Source organism: Schistocerca serialis, chromosome 9 (assembly GCF_023864345.2).
Source record: "Schistocerca serialis cubense isolate TAMUIC-IGC-003099 chromosome 9, iqSchSeri2.2, whole genome shotgun sequence".
Classification (NCBI taxonomy): Eukaryota; Metazoa; Arthropoda; class Insecta; order Orthoptera; family Acrididae; genus Schistocerca; species Schistocerca serialis.
The window spans coordinates 65,360,923-65,385,201 of NC_064646.1; the positions used below are offsets into that span (position 1 = coordinate 65,360,923).

A 24,279-nucleotide genomic window follows, 5' to 3' on the forward strand; every position below is an offset into this window, starting at 1 on the left:
CGTCCCACTCAACCAAACAGTGAATTCCGTGTACTACTGTGATGTTTTGTGACGGCTCCGTGAAAACATTCGGCGATGAGGGCCTGAACTTTGGTGTCAAGGGACTGGCTGCTGCATCAAAATAATGCGCCCTGTCACACGTCCTTGCTCACCAGGAGCTTTTTGGCAAAAAACCACTTGGCGGTTGTACCCCACCCACCGTACTCGCCAGATATGGCACCTTGCGACTTTGCACTATTCCCAAAACTGAAACTCAAGTTGAAAGGCTGTCAGTTCGACACTCTAGAGAAAATTCAAGAAGCATCGCTGGCAGTGATAAAAGCCCTCAAAGAACAGGACTTCAAGAAAACATTTGACCAGTGGCAGAAGCGCCGGGACTGGTGTGTACGTTCAGATGGGAACTACTTCAAGGGTGATGGTGACCATTAGTCCAGAGGTAAGGTTTTTAACAGATGGCAGCACCAGTCTCGAAACTTTTGGATAGCACCTCATATAGGCTCTGTGAAACGTCTTAATGTCTGTCAGTAACAACTGACATACCTGAGGTATGGTATGCACAGCAGTTTACATGAATTGTACATTAGCCATTTACTGAATAAACAGATGCTCAAAACACAATATAGCAGTGCCTGTGTTATTCCGAATTACGATGCAAAGTTCCTTCGGACATGCATGCATAAATTTGACTAACACAGTCACTGCAATATCGTATTTATCCACCGACACTGGGCAAGCGACTTTAAAGTAAAATGTCTCCCCTGTACAGAATGTGCAAAATAGATGTAAAAGTACAGGTTGTAGACACATGGTTGACAACACATGGAAATTTGGGTCTGGCCATGAGCTGTGCTAAGGTAGCCAAATGGTAAGGTGACTGTTCATGACAAACAGGAAATCCGCGTTAGTCCCAGTCTGGCAAAATTTTCATTGTCCTCATTCTATTATGCAGCTGATTGTTGTCCATATTTGGAATTGCGAATACATCTAATGTAATGCTCAAAACAGTTTCAGTAATTATTAATAAACTTAATATGTGAACTTACCAGAGTGCTAGCATATTATTACAGTTACACAGAGGAGGTTGGCTTTATTTAAAATATATACTAATAATAAATCAATATAACCATTGTGTTTTTGTGTCTTTCTTTGAACATACTAATCTCCAAAACTACCAGATGGATTTTTATGCAGTTTTCACTGGTAACTTTGGCATAGCTAGGGGCATCAAATACACTATATTTCATCGAAATTGTATCGTGGAAAAGAGGCTCTCATGTTGTTGTTGTTGTTGTGGTCTTCAGTCCTGAGACTGGTTTGATGCAGCTCTTCATGCTACTCTATCCTGTGCAAGCTTTTTCATCTCCCAGTACCTACTGCAACCTACATCCTTCTGAATCTGCTTAGTGTATTCATCTCTTGGTCTCCCTCTACGATTTTTACCCTCCACGCTGCCCTCCAATACTAAACTGGTGATCCCTTGATGCCTCAGAACTTGTCCTACCAACCGATCCCTTCTTCTGGTCAAGTTGTGCCACAAACTTCTCTTCTCCCCAATCCTATTCAATACCTCCTCATTAGTTACGTGATCTACCCACCTTATCTTCAGCATTCTTCTGTAGCACCACATTTCGAAAGCTTCTATTCTCTTCTTGTCTAAACTGTTTATCGTCCACGTTTCACTTCCATACATGGCTACACTCCATACGAATACTTTCAGAAATGACTTCCTGACACTTAAATCAATACTGGATGTTAACAAATTTCTCTTCTTCAGAAACGCTTTCCTTGCCATTGCCAGCCTACATTTTATATCCTCTCTACTTCGACCATCATCAGTTATTTTGCTCCCCAAATAGCAAAACTCCTTTACTACTTTAAGTGCCTCATTTCCTAAGCTAATTCCCTCAGCATCACCCGACTTAATTAGACTACATTCCATTATCCTTGTTTTGCTTTTGTTGATGTTCATCTTATACCCTCCTTTAAAGACACTATCCATTCCGTTCAACTGCTCTTCCAAGTCCTTTGCTGTCTCTGACAGAATTACAATGTCATCGGCGAACCTCAAAGTTTTTATTTCTTCTCCATGGATTTTAATACCTACTCCCAACTTTTCTTTTGTTTCCTTTACTGCTTGCTCAATATACAGATTGAACAACATTGGGGTGAGGCTACAACCCTGTCTCACTCCCTTCCCAACCACTGCTTCCCTTTCATGTCCCTCAACTCTTATAACTGCCATCTGGTTTCTGTACAAATTGTAAATAGCCTTTCGCTCCCTGTATTTTACCCCTGCCACCTTTAGAATTTGAAAGAGAGTATTCCAGTCAACATTGTCAAAAGCTTTCTCCAAGTCTACAAATGCTAGAAAAGTAGGTTTGCCTTTCCTTAATCTTTCTTTTAAGATAAGTCGTAAGGTCAGTACTGCCTCACGTGTTCCAGTGTTTCTATGGAATCCAAACTGATCTTCCCCGAGGTTGGCTTCTACTAGTTTTTCCATTCGTCTGTAAAGAATTCGTGTTAGTATTTTGCAGCTGTGACTTATTAAACTGATAGTTCGGTAATTTTCACATCTGTCAACACCTGCTTTCTTTGGGATTGGAATTATTATATTCTTCTTGAAGTCTGAGGGTATTTCGCCTGTTTCATACATCTTGCTCACCAGATGGCAGAGTTTTGTCAGGACTCGCTCTCCCACGGCCGTCAGTAGTTCCAATGGAATATTGTCTACTCCGGGGGCCTTGTTTCGACTCAGGTGTTTCAGTGCTCTGTCAAACTCTTCACGCAGTATCATATCTCCCATTTCATCTTCATCTACATCCTCTTCCATTTCCATAATATTGTCCTCAAGTACATCGCCCTTGTATAGACCCTCTATATACTCCTTCCACCTTTCTGCTTTCCCTTCTTTGCTTAGAACTGGGTTTCCATCTGAGCTCTTGATATTCATACAAGTCATTCTCTTATCTCCAAAGGTCTCTTTAATTTTCCTGTAGGCGGTATCTATCTTACCCCTAGTGAGATAGGCCTCTACATCCTTACATTTGTCCTCTAGCCAGATTAGATTAGATTAGATTAATACTAGTTCCATGGATAATGAATACGATATTTCGTAATGATGTGGAACGAGTCGAATTTTCCAATACATGACATAATTAGGTTAATTTAACAACATACTTAAGTTAATATAACAACTTTATTTTTTAGTGTTTTTTTATTTTTATTTTTTTCTTAATTTATATCTAAAAATTCCTCGATGGAGTAGAAGGAGTTGTCATTCAGAAATTCTTTTAATTTCTTCTTAAATACTTGTTGGTTATCTGTCAGACTTTTGATACTGTTTGGTAAGTGACCAAAGACTTTGGTGCCAGTATAATTCACCCCTTTCTGTGCCAAAGTTAGATTTAATCTTGAATAGTGAAGATCGTCCTTTCTCCTAGTATTGTAGTTATGCACACTGCTATTACTTTTGAATTGGGTTTGGTTGTTAATAACAAATTTCATAAGAGAGTATATATACTGAGAAGCTACTGTGAATATCCCTAGATATCCTGTCTATCTCATTTTTGAGACGTTTGTATTCCTTTTTTCCTGCTTCACTTACTGCATTTTTATATTTTCTTCTTTCATCAATTAAATTCAATATTTCTTCTGTTACCCAAGGATTTCTACTAGCCCTCGTCTTTTTACCTACTTGATCCTCTGCTGCCTTCACTACTTCCTCCCTCAAAGCTACCCATTCTTCTTCTACTGTATTTATTTCCCCCATTCCTGTCAATTGCTCCCTTATGCTGTCCCTGAATCTCTGTACAACCTCTGGTTCTTTTAGTTTATCCAGGTCCCATCTCCTTAAATTCCCACCTTTTTGCAGTTTCTTCAGTTTTAATCTACAGGTCATAACCAATAGATTGTGGTCAGAGTCCACATCTGCCCTTGGAAATGTTTTACAATTTAAAACCTGGTTCCTAAATCTCTGTCTTACCATTATATAATCTATCTGATACCTTTTAGTATCTCCAGGGTTCTTCCATGTATACAACCTTATTTCATGATTCTTAAACCAAGTGTTAGTTATGATTATGTTGTGCTCTGTGCAAAATTCTACCAGGCGACTCTCATACATAATATAAAAATGTCCTTATGTATGCAATGAATGCATGCATTAGTCGACCACAATATTATTCCACCTGGGAGTGAGTGAGCCATGGTCAGCTTATCGTGAGTTTTTATTGTGATATTTTACAAGGACATATTGAACCACTTGGTACTATATGCAGAACTTTCCTGAAGTCATTCATAGTGTGATGAGTTTTCCTCAGTCACAACTGTACTTGTTTAATGCAACATACCCAGTGTTTCCAACAACGGCCACAGGATGCCAAGAGCAATAATATAGTGGTCAGGTTGTATACATGTGTGTATGTTCCACATCTCCTCCAAAACCACTGTACCGATTTCTCCAAACTTGGTGCACACGTCACTTACTGTCTGGAAAGAATTGCTGTGGGGATAAGAACCACCTACCTATCAAAGGGAGGGATAAGAGTGGGAGGGAAAAAGAGTTGTTATCCATGACACACAAATACTCAGATTTTATTCATCCAGTATTTGGTAACGAGAACACTTGCCGTCTTGAAATAAATTCATATCTTTTTATAACTTTTTCTCGCTGACACTCCCTCACGTAATGATAAAGGGAAAACTTTTATTGTGTACTACATTTTGGCTGTTGATTTTCACATCATTATTACTTCTTTAAAACTACCTGTATTCAAGACACATGTTGCAGACAGTGTTCACATATACCACTGAATGTACATACAAAATTATATAGCATTGTACGACATATATCTCAGGATATGACATGACAAGCACTAAGATGCTGCAGTGTGTAAATTTGAATTTATTACTTCTTTACTACGAACTCTGTTCACAAGAAATGTCAGGTGCTATCCACATACGCCACTGAATATACCTACAAAATTATATCATTTTATAGCACAGAGAGAGGGGCAGGAGGAGATGGGCAGATGGGGGGAGGGGGCAGAAGGGATGGACAGAGAATGGGTAAGGGTGGAGATTGACTTACAGAATTTGAAAGAAGTATGTACTCGGGAATGCCGGGTATTCAGCTAGTAAGTAATGAGAGTTACAAAAATAGATTTTAAAACATGACACTGCATTATTAGAAACATTAATTGAATTAAAGCAATCTGAAGCAAAAATTCTAATACACTGTTGATACGTGTACATGTAGAAAGTGAACATCGAGACAGCAGAAGACTGTGACACAGGTACTTTTCTTACATTCTAGGAAAATGTTAGACACATTTAGCATCATAACAAAGAGGTACCAATACAGAACAAAGTGCAACAGCCAACTGTGAGTCGAGGCTCCAACCAGGATTAGAGCAACACAACAGTAGTACATCCTATTACAAACGATAATAGCCAGCTAGTTTTAAAATCACACAACGTTATGGAGGGACTGCTGTTACTGGGAAGATATTAAATGTAACCTTACTCACCAGTTATTTATAGTAACTATAGATAAGTCACCATATGTAAATTAAAGCTCCGATGAAATAAATAAAGCAGCTCTAAAATATGAACATGTTAACTGTACTAATAAAAAGTACTGATGGAGTGTCAGTACGTATGAGCTCTGCTCATCAAAGTTGCAAAATGAACACACAAGGTACTGAGCAAGGTGGTGCAGTGGTTAGCACACTGGACTCGCTTTTGGGAGGACGACGGTTCAAACCTTTGTCTGGCCATGCAAATTTAGGTTTTCCGTGATTTCCCTAAATCACTCCAGGCATGTCAGGATGGTTCCTTTGAAAGGGCATGGCCGATTTCTTCCCCATCCTTGACACAGTCCTAGCTTGTGCTTCATATCTAATAGTCTCGATGTTGATGGGATGTTAAACCCAATATTCCATCCTGGACACAAAATGTATGGATCAAAGTATATTACAAGGTGCTGCCAAATATAACATCTGATATTTGTGAGACATTGTAGTTATCCATTCAGTCTTCTACACGGAGATGGATAAATAGCAGTTGAAAGGACACATTTTCATATGCCTTAACTGTCATGTGCATTTGTTTACATTAATATAAAACAAATATAGACACAAACAAAAACATAAAAAGGACAGTTAAAGACAATAATATTTGTAAACTGAAGCAATTCGAGGTACATGACTAACATTTGGGAGGACATCACTTCAAACCTGCATCCGGCCATTCTGATTTAGGTTTTCCGTGATTTCCCTAAATTGCTTCAGGCAAATGCAGGGATCTTCCCTTTGAAAGGGCACAGCCAATATCCTTCCCTAATACAAGCTTGTGCTCTATTTACAACGACCTCGTTGTCGATGGGACACTAAACACTAATATCCTCCTCCAACTACTCAAGGTTCGTACACAGAATCTAAAAGTCCACCATACATAGGAAACAAACTTTTTTTTATTTTTATGTATTTATTTATTTATTTATTTTATGGCTAAGTTCGTTCAACCATTATTGCCTAAACTTTCTCTACACATACCTCCCAAAATGGTGTAGGTTCAGGAAACTGAGAAGTGGCCTAGTTTTATTAAATGCTGTACAAAACCCCACACAGCGTCTCTCCCCCTGCAGGTCCAGGTGTAAGAATAGGCCCGAGGTATTCCTGCCTGTCATAAGAGGTGACTAAAAGGGGTTTCACATGTTTCGGCCTTTATGTGATGGTCCCCTGTAGGGTTTACCTCCATTCTTCAAAATTTTCCCAAAGAGTGAGCCAATCGGGGAAGGGCACCTTACATGGGGCATAGAGTCCATCATGCATTGAGATCTTTAGCCCACTTTCTTGTCGCATTTCAGTCCCGCTCATTCTCCATCTCTTGGGCGAGGATACCTTCCTGGGTGCGTTTTCCACCATTCACTATGCCGTGTTGCTTTCTGCGTCAACGATGACCATGGACTTCTTTGCACTTGATATCCAGAACGGTAGCCAGTCCGTTGTGGTGGGGCCGCCATGTACCCTGTTAGTTGTAGCCCCCTGATCACACAGGGATCGCTCTGCTGATGACTGCGCTGTTAACTCCCCACGTATGCCAAGGGGTAAATGCCCATCCCCCTGGGGCATCAGGACACCCAGCAATGGCCATCCTGCCAGGTGGCCTTTGCTGCAGCTGGGTGGCGCCCGTTGGGAGGGCTCCTGGTCAGAGTGGGTGGCATCAGGGCGGTTGACGCACAATGAAGTATAGTCCACCATATCTCGCTGGTGGTGAAACACCAGCAGTCTCTAAGTGTTCATGAGCTGAATTCATCGCACAGAAGTACAACCCCAAATCGTTCCCCTCCCTGGCCACACCATGGGAGGAATGTCAGGCTAAAGATGGCTGCAGATCTTATTCGCCACAGTACCTTGTATGTTCAAGAGCTGATGGGGAATTTTTTATGACGATGAAGCCTCAGTTTTTTGTTGAGCATTTAGAGGACAAGTTTGGGGAGGTGGAGGGATTGTCCAAAATGAGATCTGGGTCAGTCTTGATCAAAACAGCATCCTCTGCCCAGTCACTGACGTTACTTGCTTGTGACACCCTGGGGTTTGTTTCCGGAACCATCACGCCCCATAAGAGCTTAAATATGGTCCAGGGTATCATATTTCACAGGGGCCTTCTTTTGCAGTCTGACGATGAGCTGTGTGGTGTACATTTCGTCCAGTGTCCACCGGGGTCCGAGGGATAATCAGGTTGCCACCGGTGCCTTCATCTTGGCCTTAGAGGGCGATACATTGCTGGAGAAGGTCAAGGTGATGGTCTACCGGTGTGATGTAAAGCCCTAAAGCCCTCCCCCGATGCAGTGCTTTAAGTGCTGAAAGTTCAGCCAAATGTCTTCTCGCTGTACTTTCAGCGTCACATGTCGAGATTGTGGGCGCCCATCACATCCCAATGCTCCATGTGCCCTGCCTACCATCTGTGTCAGCTGCAGAGAGCACCATTCGCCTTGCTTGCCAGACTGCAGGATTCTCCAGAAAGAAAGGAAAATCATGGAGTACAAAACCCTGGACCGACTGACCTACACTGAGGCTTAGAGAAAATTTGAACGTCTGCATCCTGTATGTATGACATCATCTTACACTGCTGCTACGACAGTTCTGGCACCATCAGCTCCGCCAACCCCAGTCACCTCTCAGAGCCGGAAGACTACACCTGCCCAGTTCATGATTGGGGGCATTTCTCTCCCTGTTGCTCCCGCACCACCTACTTCATCAGCAACCCCCCCCCCCTCCCCCCTTACCATTGGGGATGTCCGTCTCCACTGCTAAGCTGGAGAAGCGTAAATCTTCTAGTCTTCTCTCACTAGGAAGGGGTCCCTTGGGTCGCTCCCTTCCCAGGTTTCTGCTAGTGAGAAAGATGACACACACCAGTGGCTGAAGAGCTCAAAAGCAGCTGGTCGTAGGACTTCCCACTCACCCTCACGCCCAGACACTGAGCCAGTGAAGTCCTCCCAACCAGGGAAACCCAAGGAGGAGCAAGAGAAATCAAAAAAAAAAAGATCGCTAAGACCAAGGAAATTGCGGTGGCACCCACACCACCGCTACCCACAACCTCAGCGGTGAGGATGGGGTGGAGGTTCTGGCGTCGGCTGAGGACGTAGATCTTGCCAGACCCTCAGACACAATGGATATAGACTGCTCAGGCAATAAGTCTGTGGCTGCAGGTGACCCTGAGGCGTAAACTGTCTCATTCAATGTTCCATGCCTTCCCAGACTCATGATGATGTCATCCTCCAGTGGAATTGAGGCAGTTTTTTCCACCGCTTGGCTTAGCTACGGCAACTGTTAAGCTTTACACCTGCTATCTGCATTGCCCTCCAGGAGACCTGGTTCCCGGCAATGCAGACCCCTGCCCACCGTGGCTATAGGGGATATTACAAGAACCGTAGCGACTATAATAGTGTGTCAGGTGATGTTTGTGTTTATGTCCTAAACTCGGTCTGTAGTGACACTGTGCACCCTTCAAACCCCTTTTGAAGCTGTGGCTGTCAGAATGATAATGCAGGAAATAACTGTCTGCAATTTATATCTTCCTCCAGATGGTGCAGTACCCCTGAATGTATTAGCTGCACTGATTGATCAACTCCCTAAACCTTTCCTATTTTTGGGAGATTTTAACGCCAATAACCCCTTGTGGGGTGGCACCGTGCTTACTGGCCGAGGCAGAGATGTCGAAACTTCATTGTTTCAGTTCGACCTCTGCCTCTTAAATAGTAGGGCCGCTACACATTTCATTATGGCTCATGGTAGTTACTCGGCCATTGATTTATCAATTTGCAGCCTAGGACTTCTCTCCCATCTATTCACTAGAGAGCACATGACGACCTGTGTTGAAGTGACCACTTCCCCATCTTCCTGTCACTCCTCCTGTGTCATACCCATGGACGCCTACCCAGATGGGCTTTAAACAAGGCAGACTGGGTAGCCTTCACCACTGCTTTCACCGTTGAATCTCCCTCACACGATAACATCGATGTGATAGTTGAGCAGGTGACTACAACAATCGTTTCTGTGGCAGAAAACATGATCCTTCGCTCTTTAGGGTGCTGCCGGCATAAGGCAGTCTGTTGGTGGTCACTGGAAGTCACTGAAGCAATTAAGGAGTGTCGGCGAGCTGTACAGCACTGTAAGCGGCACCCTTCCCTGGAGCACCTGATAGCCTTTAAACGGCTCCGGGCCCACGTTCACCAACTTATCAAACGGCGGAAGCAGGAATGTTGAAAGAGATATGTCTCGACCATTGGGTGCTGTACGTCACCTTCCCAAGTCTGGGCAAAGATCAAACTTCTTTTTGGGTACCAGACCCCAACAGGTGTTTCCGGTGTTAACATAAATGGCATGTTACCTACCGACGCAAATGTGATTGCCATGCACTGTGCTGAGCACTTTGCTCGAGCCTCTGCGTAGGAGAATTACCCCCAGCCTTTTGCACCCTCAAACGGCGGATGGAAAGGAAAGTGTCAGATTGATCACCTTGTTGTAGAGTGGGTGCTGTTTTTTTCTTTAATTCTCTATAACCTTAACCACTGGCTTGTAAATAATTTACTAAATTTCATATTGTGTACTCAACTAGAAATATCTTGCCAAATCAACTGAAACTATGAGACAATAATTCGTTACTGAGTTGCAAGCATGCCTCCTCAATTCACCTTTGTGTTTGTTGCACTCATCCTGGTTAGAATCTTCATGCGTGATTGGCTGATGCATTTTGTCTTTTATTAGTACCTCTTCATTATGACGTGAATTATGTCTGATGCATTTTCCCAGAATATGAGGAAAGTATTTGAAGCAGGCTTGCTGTGTCAGGATGTCACTTTTGTACATATACACTTGCTCAGAGTGTGTAAGAAATTTTGATCAGGGTAGTTTTATTTTAATTACTCTTTCAAATAATGCAGTGCTACTTTGTAACATCTATTTTGTAATTTTTTTTACTTAGATTACATAAAGCCTCCGCCCTCCCTCTTTATAACTATCATAATGTGCTAGCACTCTGGTTAGTGAACTTGGGTTAATTTAATTAATTCTTTCTAAAACTATTTTGAGCATTCAGTTATTCAAGTAAAGACTAATGTACAATTTATATGATCTGCCTGTGCACACCATACTTCAGCTTCTTAGTCATCACAGTCCTCACATGTTTAGCTATCCATGTGTTGTGGCTGTCTGCAATTCATCATATCCATTCTACGGTGAGCAGCACTTATCCTTTTCATAATACTGTCATAATTTCATTCAAGTTTTTCCACTGTTTGAAATTTAGAATTTGTGTTTTCTGTTCTAATGAGACCTGGGGCATTATCAATAAAAAAGGAAGTATTTCCAGACTTCCCAGTTGCAAGCTGTCACTTTTTGACACGAGGAATAAACAGTTTTACAAAATTCTATTAAAGTGTGTGTGGCCATCCATGAATTCTTTGTTTCTAAAGGTGACCAGCAGTTTTTTTTTTATTCCCTTAAAGCACCATAAGTTTGTATACTTCCCTGTGATTGGCAAATGTTACAGGTTTTTCAACATAAAATAGCAGTGAAGGTTGATTTGCATGCCTAAAACAAGGTACTGATATTTCATTCTTAGACACTAGGGATTTTGTTGGCATTTTCTGGTAGTTTATTCATTGTCCAGTCACTGTTTAATAGAATTTGTACTGACAGAAGGTTGAGGTAAAATACGAGAACTGGCAGGTACACTTCCAAATAATAATCGGAAGATGTACACAAACATGACCTGGTAAATACGCAGCTTTCATTACTGTATAAAAACCTTACATTTCATAGTATATGGCTATATTACATTAATTTAAAAAGAAAAAGTAATGGTGGTCCAAAACTAACTCTCTCTCTCTCTCTCTCTCTCTCTCTCTCTCTCTCTCAGCAAATTTCAGTTATAAGAATAGACAACATTCTAATGATCCACCACAGATGTTAATGTCAAGATAAATCTTTCTTCTTAAATAAAATAGAGTATACGTTTTATACATCATCTGTATGAACACATCTTCAATTTATATTGTTTTTTCAGATTTACATTGTCTATACTAATAATAAATCTGTAGAACCATTGTTTGTCTGTCTTTGAGCACACTGCTCTCCAAAACTACTAGATAACGTGAGCATAGTTTGCGCCACATTGTGGTCTTTAGTTCATCAAAATTAGATCACAGAAAAAAAGATATAATGATTTAACATTCTACTAAAACTTTCTTGTGTCCAATAAAATTTTAAATACTACTTTCATTTGTCAATCAGTAACTGCTTCACTAGACCAACAGTGTTAGCTCTTATCGATGACAAGAGTTACCTGACCCATTCTGCACAAAGTAATTATTATCTCTTTCATACTGAATATCTTTCATTAGAAATTATGGGTCTGACTTTAATAATCTTTGAGCAGAATTGCTTATTTTGTCAGTGCCCAAACTTTAATGATAAGTTGACAATTATCTAAGAATCCTTTGTATAAGTAAACTTCTGGCTAAAACATTGTAAAATAGTATTTGTTGTCTTTAAAAATGTTTTTATTTTTTTTATGTGAATTTCTAGTTAGGAATCTAAACAATAAGTACACATAGACAGGTTGTTTTTTTGTTTTTTTAGATAGTACAATTATTTAATGCATCCCCGTTTTGTACACTTAATGTGCTAGAGTACCACAGTGTTTCTCCTTGGATAATCTATTCTTGTGGCCTACCTCATCTCCCCCCCCCCCCCCCCCCCCCCCCCCCCCCCCCGCAAAAAAAAAAAAAAAAAAAAAAAAAAAAGAGAAGAAGAAGAAAAGAATTTACCACTGCCAGTTTTCAGCAGAGCAGTGTGTTACATGAGTATAAATCCAGTTTTCTTTCAATTGAGAATAATGCCGCGCAATGCTTCTTACAATTAAAGGATCCAAAATCACTTTGTTAAAGTCACAAGGTTTCTTTGTATACTCTATTAGAGCATAACTAATGTGAGAATAGTCTCAACCTATCCACACAGTTACGATACTATCCATTCGTCAACGGTATAAATGTTGAGCCTCTCTATTGTTGGGATTATTTCCTTATGTAAATAACTTCCAGCAGTCACACTGGACACAATACTACACACAGATGAGTACCAATCAGATTATGGCTGATAAAATTGATATCAATTAAAATTCCATCATTTTCTTCAGCTACATCTGGTAAGAGACATTACACTCATAATGATAGACCATGCTATCATTAACTTCATGACACCATACTTAAATGGAAATCAGTTACAGTCTCTAGTGGATTTCTTGGAAATCGCATATTAATGCTTTGACTAACTAGAATTGTACTGTCCTGTCCACTACAGAGGACTCTTGCTAAGCAAAAACTGATGAACTGTGAGAACACTATCTGAACACTACTGTAGAACAAAGGAACAAAGCTAATTTTCCTGTTTAACTCGCTCAATGTTATGATCGAGTTTAACAAGTCTTGTTCAGCCAGCTAGCTTCCAAAATGTCTTCTTTTTTCTCTGAGATCAAGTCTTCATTTTTGTTTGAGTGTATTCTCGAACACTGCACATATTCTCCAAATTTGTGCACAGGATGCAGTGGTGCTCCTTCTGCCTCATCATTCTTCTATAGTATAACACATTCACATAATTTACACAAATAATTACATATTCTATCCTTCACAAATGTTACTAAATAGCCTCAAGTTAATCATGTACACATGGTAGTCAACACTTTACTACACAATAAGTCCACAGTCAGTTTTGATAGTCACAAAGCCTTATGCCATGCTTGGGTTTATATGTAACAAGTCAGGCAGTAGTCACTTCAAAATCAGTGTTGCCCTTTCTTGTTTCTTGTTCATTTCAGGGACTCTTTCACAAATCATAGGGTCATTTATTGCTTGTCGTTGCCAGTGTACCTACATAAATTCTGTAAAACATGCATAGTCTAAATCCTGCTTTTCTGCAATTTACATTGTTTTTCTGTGCAAGCTTCTTCACTGTCCAATATACTCTGAAATTTTGTAGTGGCTTCACTGTTCTTTCTAATGTCATTTACTGTTCAATTTAAAACTCTGTATTCTCGAGCTAAACTTGATCCACTAGTGTCTTTCTTCAGATGGTCTGTCAAAACCTTAAGAACAGCATGTTTACATTTAGTTGACATAGTTGCGAATAGCACAACAGTAGCACATGATTATGCCACTGGTGTGCCATTCATAACAGCAGCAACTGAAGATTCAGGAGTGAACACAAAATAGCAACAGTGACAATTGGCAGGAAGAGAGGAACAGGTGAAATGACCAGCATGGAGCACACGGACCTTTTTTCGTGGTGCGCGCAAAAATTGAACTTTTCATCTGGAATGCCTTTGGTTAACTGATGATGCTCTAGTCGATCAGTGTTCAGGAAACAGATGTTTCGTAAAACTTGTTTTTTTATTTATAGACGCAATCACATGTTTATGACAGTCATAACCAGTTCCGGCCATACAATGACCATCTTCAAATTCTAAAGGCGGCATACACTGAACACAGGTTCATGCGTTGACAATGCAAGATGGTCATTGTATGGCCGAAACTGGTTATGACTGTGTCATAAACATGTGATTGCGTCTATAAATAAACAAAAAAAAATTTACAAAAGAATCATCACACACTCCATAGACAAAATGTCGTTTTTTTTCCAAAATAGATGTTTTACTGTAGTATTGTACTTAGCTATTACATTTTATTGAGATTACAGGACTATGTAATTAACAATATACTATCTTTTCCAGCTCAGGTGAAACAATTTGCTGAACTGAAAGTTGGTGTCCTTACGCAGTGCCTCAAGAGGAGGACAGTTTCACGCCAAGATCGCGCTACAGTCTCAAACATCTTACTGAAGATAAATTCTAAACTAAATGGTGTGAATCACAAATTGTCACCTCCTGTCAGGTTGGTACTGTAAAATTTGATTCTCTCAGTAGGTAGGATTATACTAGACATGGCCTACACCTCAACAGGAAAGGGAGGGGTAAACTGGCTGGGCTAATAGCAGGAAATGGGGGGGGGGGGGGGCGGCGGCGGCACTGCCATGAGTGGTAATATACCAGTGGTCATAGATGTTGGAGCAGCACCTTTATTAGGATAGGTAGGACAGAACGAAGTCAAGTTCTGAGAGAAGTAAAGATTGAAACAAACCTTCAGTTTGGTAAAGAAATCAAACAGCATAATCCTGGCACATTGGATCAGCGAACACAGCTGTTGGTTAAAAATTTGCAACAATCAGCAGAAATTTTATTTCCACCCAATTTCATCTCGGTAAATGTGAGATGCCAACTATCTTTAGTGCATAAAAATATTCGAGGGCTTAGAAGTAAAATTAATGAACTACTTATGTGCATTGGTGCATTGATGACTTGGTCATCGAACCCAGTTGATATAATCTTCCTCTCTGAACATCATGTGACCACTGGTATAGATATGTTAAACCTTACAGCATTTAAGTTAGCCTCCTACTTCTGTAGACAAAAGATGGAGAAATGAGGAGTTGCCACATTTGTTAAAAACAGTTTTAAATTTAAGAATATTGACATTAATAAATTTTGCTTAGAGCAGCACTTAAAAGCAAGTGCAACAGAGATAGAATTTCATAATAGGTCCTTTATAATAGTAGCCATATACTGAGCACCTTCAGGAAATTTCAACCTGTTTATGGTTGGTCTTGAAGATTTATTATCTTTTCTAAAATTAAAAAACAAAGAACTAGTGGTTGCTGGTGATTTTAATATAGATGTCCTAAAAAACACTGTCAGTGAACAGTTACTGAAATCAGTTACGTTGTCATTCAATTTAATTTCTACTGTAAATTTACCAACTAGGGTATACAAATGTTCTAAAGCTGCCATTGATAATATATTTATAGACAATTCTAGGCAACTAAGCCACACTACAAAAACCAAAAATGGGCTATCTGATCATGACATGCAACACCTAACATTAAATTTTGAAAATTGCCAGGGTAAAACATCTATCAGAACTGAGTACAGAAGGCCAATAAAACAGTGAAAAACTGAGAAATTTAGGAGATTGCTCAAAGAAATTAATTGGATGGATGTTTACAGCATCCAAGACACAAATGGAAAATACAAAACATTCATTAATAAAGTTAGCACCTTATTTGAAAATTTTTTTCCCCTGAAAGTAACTCAAATTAAGCAGAAGTATAATAAGAAACCATGGATCACACAAGGGATAAAGATATCGTGTGAGACAAAAAGGAAACACTATCTGATACGTAGGGACACCTTTGTTACTAGCATTATAGCTCATTACAAAAATTACTGCAAAATATTGAAGAAGGTTATCCAGAAATCTAAACACCTGCATTATGAAAAGACTATAAATACATCCAGCAATAAAATAAGAACAATATGGGACATAGTTAAGTCAGAGACAGGTAGTACCAGAAATGAGGAGGAACAAATAGCTCTATAAATAAATGAAACCTTGGTAATAAGCGCATGTTGTGTTACAAACCGCCAGCTTGAGTGGCCGAGCGGTTCTAGGCGCTACAGTCTGGAACCACGCGACCGCTGCGGTCGCAGGTTCGAATCCTGCCTCGGGCATGGATGTGTGTGATGTCCTTAGGTTAGTTAGGTTTAAGTAGTTCTAAGTTCTAGGGGACTGATGACCTCAGCAGTTAAGTCCCATAGTGCTCAGAGCCATTTGAACCATTTTGTTACAAACCATTTACACAAGTATTTTGTCTCTGCTACTGATAGCATGGAGTTGTCAGGTTCAGTAAATAATGCAATGGAATATCTGAGACCAGTGCACACAAGCAATCTCAGTAAAATGGAATTGACACTTACTTCACCCAAAGAAATAGAATCCATTATAAAGTCCTTGAAATCGAAGCATTCTAGTGGTTATGATAACATACCAACAAAATAAAAGAGTGTTCATGTGAGCTTAGTCATATCTTAAGTTATTTATGTAATCAATCACTTGTCACAGGAACATTCCCTGACTGACTTAAATATGCTGAAGTTATGCCTCTCCACAAGAAAGGGGACAAAGAAATGCCGTCAAATTGCTGACCGATCTCACTTTTGCCAGCTTTTTCAAAAAATCTTTGAAAAGGTTGTGTTCTAGCATCTCCTTAAGCACCTTAGTGAAAATAACATACTGTCAAAGTCACTGTTTAGTTTTTTTAAGGGTTCTGATATTGAGAAAGCTATTTACATTTACAGCAAAAATGACCTTAATTCATTGGACAAAAAAATTAGAGGCAACTGGCAAATTCTTTGACCTGTCAAAGGCGTTTGACTGTGTGAATCATAGCACTCTTTTAAGTAAATTAAAATATTATGGCGTCACTGGTAATGCTGCAAAGTGGTTTCAGTCATATCTTACTAATAGAAAACAAAGGGTGTCATTACGTAACACTTCAGCAGTAGGCAATCGGACATCATCTGACTGGGAGGAAATTACATGTGGTGTTCCCCAAGGTTCCATCACTAGATCCACTACTGTTTCTTGTGTCTATTAATGACCTGTCATCTGTTACATTACCAGATGCCAAGTTTGTCTTATTTGCAGATGATAAAAACATTGCAATAAATAGTAAATCAAATATAAATTTAGAAAGGGCAGCTAATCAAATTTTTACTGATATTAATAAGTGGTTCATAGCCAACTCACTGTCATTAAACTTTGAAAAGACCCACTATATGCAGTTCAGAACTTCCAAGAGATTTCCTTCTGGTGTATGTATAAAATATGATGACATGGAAATAGAAGTTGAGAGTGTAAAATTCTTGGGATTACAACTTGATAATAAATTCAGTTGGGAGCAACATACTAACGAACTGCTAAAGCGCCTAAACAAGTCTGTGTTTGCAATGTGAATGATGTCAGACAAAGGAGATATAAATATAAAAAACTGGCATATTTTGCTTATTTTCACTCCATTATGTCATATGGTATCATATTTTGGGGTAACTCCACAAACAGAGAAAAAATTTTTAGAGTACAGAAGCGTATAATAAGAGTAATGAGTAGTGTGAATCGAAGAACATCATGTCGAAACCTATTCAAAGAATTGGGCATATCAACCACAGCTTCTCAGTATATTTATACCTTAATGAAGTTTGTTGTAAATAATACATCTCTTTTTCCCAACTAACTGCATAGTACACAGTATCAATACTAGGAATAAGAACAATATACATAAAGATTTAAAATCACTTATCCTTGCCCAGAAAGGAGTCTAGTATTCAGCAACGCATATTTTCAATAAGTTACCAGCAACCATTAAGAGTTTAGTTCCAGACAAGACACAATTTAAACATAATTTAAAATAATTTTTGGTGGCCAACTCCTTCTATTCCATCCATGAGTTTTTCAACAAGTGCAGTAGACCATTTTAATGAAAATTTATTATACTTTAATTTTTGACAATACTTGGTTGTAATAGCCAAGAAACTAGCAAATGTCTGAATGATGGATTTAATGAAAGCAGATGTAAGTATTAAACCTGTAAATATTAAAAGTTTAAATTTAATTCATGTACATAATTTTACTGTTTATTGACTGAGGATCATTAAAATGAATGAAACTCAAGTTTTTCTAAATACATTTTTGGGTGTTTATCTGACATGTTCCACACCCAGGATGATTTCCTCTTCTATGTGTCTATGGAATGAATAATTAATCTGATCTAATCTAGAATGAGATTATTTTATGTTCACTCTGTGTATTGAAAATACGAAACAGGTATTAACAGTTAACTTGTCCCATATATTTTACTTTTAGTGACATGTATATTTCTCTGCCATGGTAAAGTGCTCACAGATTAAGAGAGCATCTCATTCATTGTGTTAAATGTTGCAGGAAATTAAGCTGGTAAACGTATGTGCTCCGACACAGAAATCCCTCGACACTTTTACTGATGACCTTTCCCAGGTTTTCCTTTACACAACCACCACCACCCCTTTGCTCCTTGACCTCCAGGGCACTGCCAAGCCATAAGCCAAAGCATAAGTGGGCCCCCACAACAGGAGGAGATGCACATTTGTCATTGCTCCTTGCCGACATGCCAGGATTGCCAACATTTTTCATCCACTTGCACTTAAAAATGAGGGCACATTCAGTGGGGTGGTCTACTTTCAACAGCTACCTAAATTACATTTTCAATTCCCACAAACGTCATCTTTTCGTCAGCCTAGGAGGATAAATGTGGAACATGTTATTCCGAAGAATCCTAGGTTACACTACAGTAGGAAGTTATAATAAGATGATTTAATGTGAGCATGCAATATGTAAGCTTCTCATTCTATTAGGTTTAATTTTTGCATCTTTGCTTACTTGAGGCAAGTTGTGATGTATTGTACAGTAGAAATGCTAAGTATTTTTCTCATAAATTTCCCTTACTTTGTTTCTGCATTTTTTGGGGAAATTCATGTTGCATCCCCCACATCATTTTCATCTTGTTCATATTTACATCATCAATATTATATCTTCATAAATTAAAAAAAATGCACTAATTATTTTCATTTTTCAGACCTCCATGTCTCAAAAGACCAGTAATGATCATAGGGGCAGATGTAACGCATCCATCGCCAGACCAGCGAAATATTCCGTCGGTGGCAGCAGTGAGTACTTTCCTCATACAGCACTATTCTACAAAAAGGATTGTACAGTGCTGTAAATGAATCTTTAAAATAATGTGAATTTTATTCTCTTGAGTGGTTGTTCCTATCTTTATGTTAAAAAATGTAGAAAATGCAATCATTTATCAACCATCATACCGGAATTAGCAACGGTACTGATTAAGAGCATTAAAACTGAAAGGGGCTACACTGCAAAGTTGAGTTTAATATAAATGTTATCATTCTTTTCCATGCTGTAGGTGAGTGTCTAAGAACATGAACATTACAAATCTAATAAGACAGAGTGGGAGTGTCCAGACCACAATTCCAGTGTGTGTAGTACCATTATCTTGTCAGAGTAGGAGGAATAGGAATAGATAAGATGAGGAATGGAAGAATAGGTAACGTGTTGTGCTGAGACAAGAATGAGGAAACAGCAGGTGGTGTGGCCACAACTAACCTCTATCCCATCTTGTGTTAGCTCAGTGGCTCCCTGTACGAGTGAGGGAGAGATTCCATGCACGGCTACTTGACGAATATTTGTACACTTCGCTGCAAGTTTGTTCGGGTGAAATTAGACACAGTACAGGCAGTATACAGAATAAATACCTTTGAAGTCTCACAAGTTGTTTTCCAACAAAAAGTTTTGTGGAAGATGAGACGGCATAGATATTGCATGACATCAGAGACGTCCTAGGACAACCATTGTTACTGGTAATGGGAAAATTTTAGGTGACTGTCATTTGATTACAGCGGAAATTCAGAAAGTCAGATCTTTATCAGTGCGGCATTATTTTGAAAGAATTATAAAGCTCTTGCTTACTGTGAACCAAACTATTGAGAAATTGCAAGAAACTGGACTGAAACTTCATTGTTTAAGCAAAATAGTAAAAGCACCAGCTAGAGTTTAAATTTTCAGAGAATTGGCTCCAAAATTAGCATGACCTTCTGTCTATTTTAACATATTGGGGTTTGTGCTTGAAGGCCATATGTTACTATGTTAAACATTTCAGTGGGGCAGTACAGTGCAGTTACTTTTCAATGCTACCAGAATTCGTAAAGGAAAATCAGTCTAGGAATAACTCATTTGTTACAGTCTTTGTCCCTAGTGAATACAGTATTACATGCACTGTTCTTCAAAATACATGGATCTGCAAAAATTGTTTTTGGTATGTTGAATACAGTTCGCAGGCTATAAAACAATTTGTGAAATTCCAAAACACCAGACTAGAGAAATGTGCCAATTGAAGAACTTAACAAAGAAAGGATGTGGATTTTCTTTCATGCACGAATGACTTTTGTGATGTAGAGCGGTCTTTTTTACTCAGTAAAACCACCTTTAAGGACAAACATTATTTCACTGCAGAAAACCCCTGGATGACATTTCTCGCCTTTTGCAGCAGCAGCAGCATTGGACGACAGTGTGTGTTTCCAACAACATATTATTTATTTCATTTCCATTTAAGATGTTGATTAAGGTAATGCAATATTTTTCTACAGTAATTCAACTGTTAACTAATAATTGTATTTGTTAAATGTACCATTATTAATGCCATTTATTTCTGTATACCAATCTGTGTTCTGGTTATTAATGTCACCATTTTCATTCAACAATCTGTGAAATTACCCTCATATATGACTAAACCCAGGGAATAACACAAAGAGTAACAAAATAAAGCTATAAAATAATCACAGTAAAATTTTTCATGTTCTCGTAGTGTCGAGTTGAAAAATATAAGTATGAAATAGGTGGCTAAGAATATCCTGTTGGACATCAAGGAAAACAACAAAGAAACATGCGCCATTAATGCTCTTAAGTGAAGAAATAAGAGTAAAACTTGAAACAAGTCCTATTCACCTTTAATGTCATTTACAACCATGGTCACTATGAAACTTCACATCTGATTATGTTAATGGATATACTGGACTATTTCTTTGCTTTCATTTTTTAATGTTGAATGGGATAGTTAAAACTGAAAAAGATGTATTTGAACTGTACATTCTTTGGGTCGGTTGGGAGAAAGCAGTCTAGAGCCAGTATATGGCCATATGAATGTGGCAAATCTCCCAAAATCAGCCTCTAACTGAAACTTCCCGACAGATTAAAACTGTCTGCCAGACCAAGACTCGAACTCAGGGCCTTTGCCTTTCACGGACAAGTGCTCTACCAGCTGAGCTACCCAAGCACGACTCACGACCCGTCCTCACAGCTTCAGTTCTGCCAGTACCTCGTCTTCTACCTTCCAAACTTCACAGAAGCTCTTCTGTGGGGTACATTTTAGGTATCAAAGTAATCAATGATGATAATACCAGTTAGATAACTACCAATTGTTTTAGGTATCAATATAATAGAAGGAAACATTCCACGTGGGAAAAATTATATATAAAATCAAAGATGAGGTGACTTACCGAACGAAAGCGCTGGCAGGTCGATAGACACACAAACAAACACAAACATACACACAAAATTCAAGCTTTCGCAACAAACTGTTGCCTCATCAGGAAAGAGGGAAGGAGAGGGGAAGACGAAAGGAAGTGGGTTTTAAGGGAGAGGGTAAGGAGTCATTCCAATCCCGGGAGCGGAAAGACTTACCTTAGGGGGAAAAAAGGACAGGTATACACTCGCACACACGCACATATACATCCACACATACAGACACAAGCAGACATTGAAATATGTCTGCTTGTGTCTGTATGTGTGGATGGATATGTGCGTGTGTGCGAGTGTATACCTGTCCTTTTTTCCCCCTAAGGTAAGTCTTTCCGCTCCCGGGATTGGAATGACTCCTTACCCTCTCCCTTAAAACCCACTTCCTTTCGTCTTCCCCTCTCCTTCCCTCTTTCCTGATGAGGCAACAGTTTGTTGCGAAAGCTTGAATTTTGTGTGTATGTTTGTGTTTGTTTGTGTGTCTATCGACCTGCCAGCGCTTTCGTTCGGTAAGTCACCTCATCTTTGATTTTATATATAATTGTTTTAGGTACATTAACTTATGTGAACTTGAGTTCTTGGGGCACAGCTCACCAGGGAGCTCGCATCTCTTTTTGATAGCTCTCATTCCTTTCTGAAGAGTAGGTGACACCATTCCTTTCTGAAGAGTAGGTGACACTGTCTTAGGGAGCACTGGGACTCCTGGCAGTGGTCATTGCTCTGAGTGGCTGACACCTGTGGGGAGAGCCCTTGACCAGAGTAGGTTCCACTGTGGCAGATATCTTACACAGTGAAAAGACCAGACTTGCTCTCTGGTAACCATGAGGCTCCACCTGCTCCTCAAATAGACATGAATGTTTCAACATAAATTGTTATTACCCCCAAGAACTTTGCTTCCTTGTCTGCACTGTGGTAGGAAAGTAAAATCGAGGAAACACCAGAAGCTTAATTCTCTGAGCTCCCGGTTTGCCCACAGACTGATGGAGGGCCTTTTGAACTAATAAGCTATGTTCTCTGTAAATAATATTGAAAATGTATTTGGAGAAATCTCTTCCTTAACTAACTATAAAGAGGTTCTGTCTTAATTTTACAGCTGCTCCTACCAGCCTCAGTCTCTGTAACACCCCACAAGAGCCTCAACATGGTACAGGGTTTAATTATTCACTGGGATTTAATGGTGCAGACAAATTCTTCAAAATCTCGAAGTGAGGTGTCCACTCCGTATGTCACGTACGTCGGGCCTGGCGGACAGTGGGTTGACAGTGGAACAGGAGACCGACCGGTATAAGGTCCAAACGACACAAGTGGACACTCGGAGTGCCAAGCAGAGAGTAGGCACCAGAAGTGTAAAGGTGCAATCGGTTGCAAAAGCCGACACACGTATGCAATAATACTCAAAAAAAAAAATGTAACACAAACTAGACACTTGAAAGATAATTGTGAATTATGCTTGCTAGCTGGCACTGACTTTAGTACGGAATATAGTATGAAATATTGTCCTGGTTAGCACGACTTTTTTCCTTTCACCGAAACACCTGGATCATTTCGTAAATGTTGACGAGGCTGCACAATTCACTGCTCCAGTTCTTCAGCTGTATCATGTCATTATCGAGATGACTACAAACAGAAAATTCCAGAGAACTGAGGACAGGTAACCTTGGACTGGTTGCGCTCAGCTTGCATGTTTGGCACTTTAGACGAGATGTTACATCAGCAGCAAGATATGCCTGTGCCTCATCATGTCAATAACACACAGAGACTTACATTTGTACCTATTATGAAGGAAGAAGAAAAATTATTGTTTAACATTCCATCATCATCATCGTCATTAGGTCCGCCCCCCCCCCCCTCCCCGCCCTCCAGTTCAGTTTCAACATTTTGGTGATACAGGACTTGCAAACTTTTTTAAATGTTTCATGAAGCTTTTATTAACAAATCTCTCAGTTGCAATACATATGTTGTTAACTAGTTTCAAACCAACTGATTCATTCTCAGGCCAGGCCGAGCCCTACGAGAAAGACGGGCCGGAGGTAGACCTGAGCTCGCTCACTCGCCTCGGCAGACGACCTACGTTTCTACACCTGTTAACTTATAACTAGGTGTGTATTTACAAACAAGAATTGCATCTTCTACTTGAATACGCTGTTATGGAGTCTTACTGTTATTAGTCCTATAATGATTGGAAGTTCATAGGTCTATTTATAATTTGTTACAGCTGTACCGGGGTACAGTAAAATTAAAATCCTGCCAAAATGATCATCAATCGGTTGCATAAGGCACCACTTCTTATATGAAATGAGGACTTATAAGCAAATGAGACTAAATGTTATAAACAAGCCCTTATAATTTTATTAGAAGGAAAGTTGCTGCTCACCATATAGCAGAGATGCTGAGTCGCAGATGAGCACAACAAAAAGATTTTCACACCTAAAGCTTTTAGCCAATGGTCTTTGTCAACAATAGACACACACATGCGTGCACACACACGATGGGAGTGGTGACTGGTTGGGGGAAAGGAGGAGGCTGGGGCAGGGAAGGGGAGGGATAGTATGGTTGGTATAGGGGACGGTGAAGTGCTGCAGGTTGGGCGGCGGGCAGGGGAGAGTGGGGGGGGGGGGGGGGGGGGGGAGAGGAGTAGCAGAAAAGGAGAGAAATAGAGAGAAATAAATTAATTAAATAAATAAAAAAAAGACTGGGTG

At 39.6% G+C, this 24,279-nt stretch overlaps 1 protein-coding gene across 1 annotated transcript in view; it reads left to right on the forward strand.

Annotated features, from left to right (window-relative positions):
• Positions 1-24,279, forward strand: part of LOC126419138 (protein argonaute-2) — a 276,737-nt gene that overhangs the window by 216,744 nt on the left and 35,714 nt on the right. The window contains exons 17-18 of the mRNA XM_050086246.1: positions 14,293-14,452; positions 19,065-19,155. Of these exons, the coding sequence (XP_049942203.1) occupies positions 14,293-14,452; positions 19,065-19,155 (251 nt within the window). The remainder of the gene's footprint in view (positions 1-14,292; positions 14,453-19,064; positions 19,156-24,279) is intronic.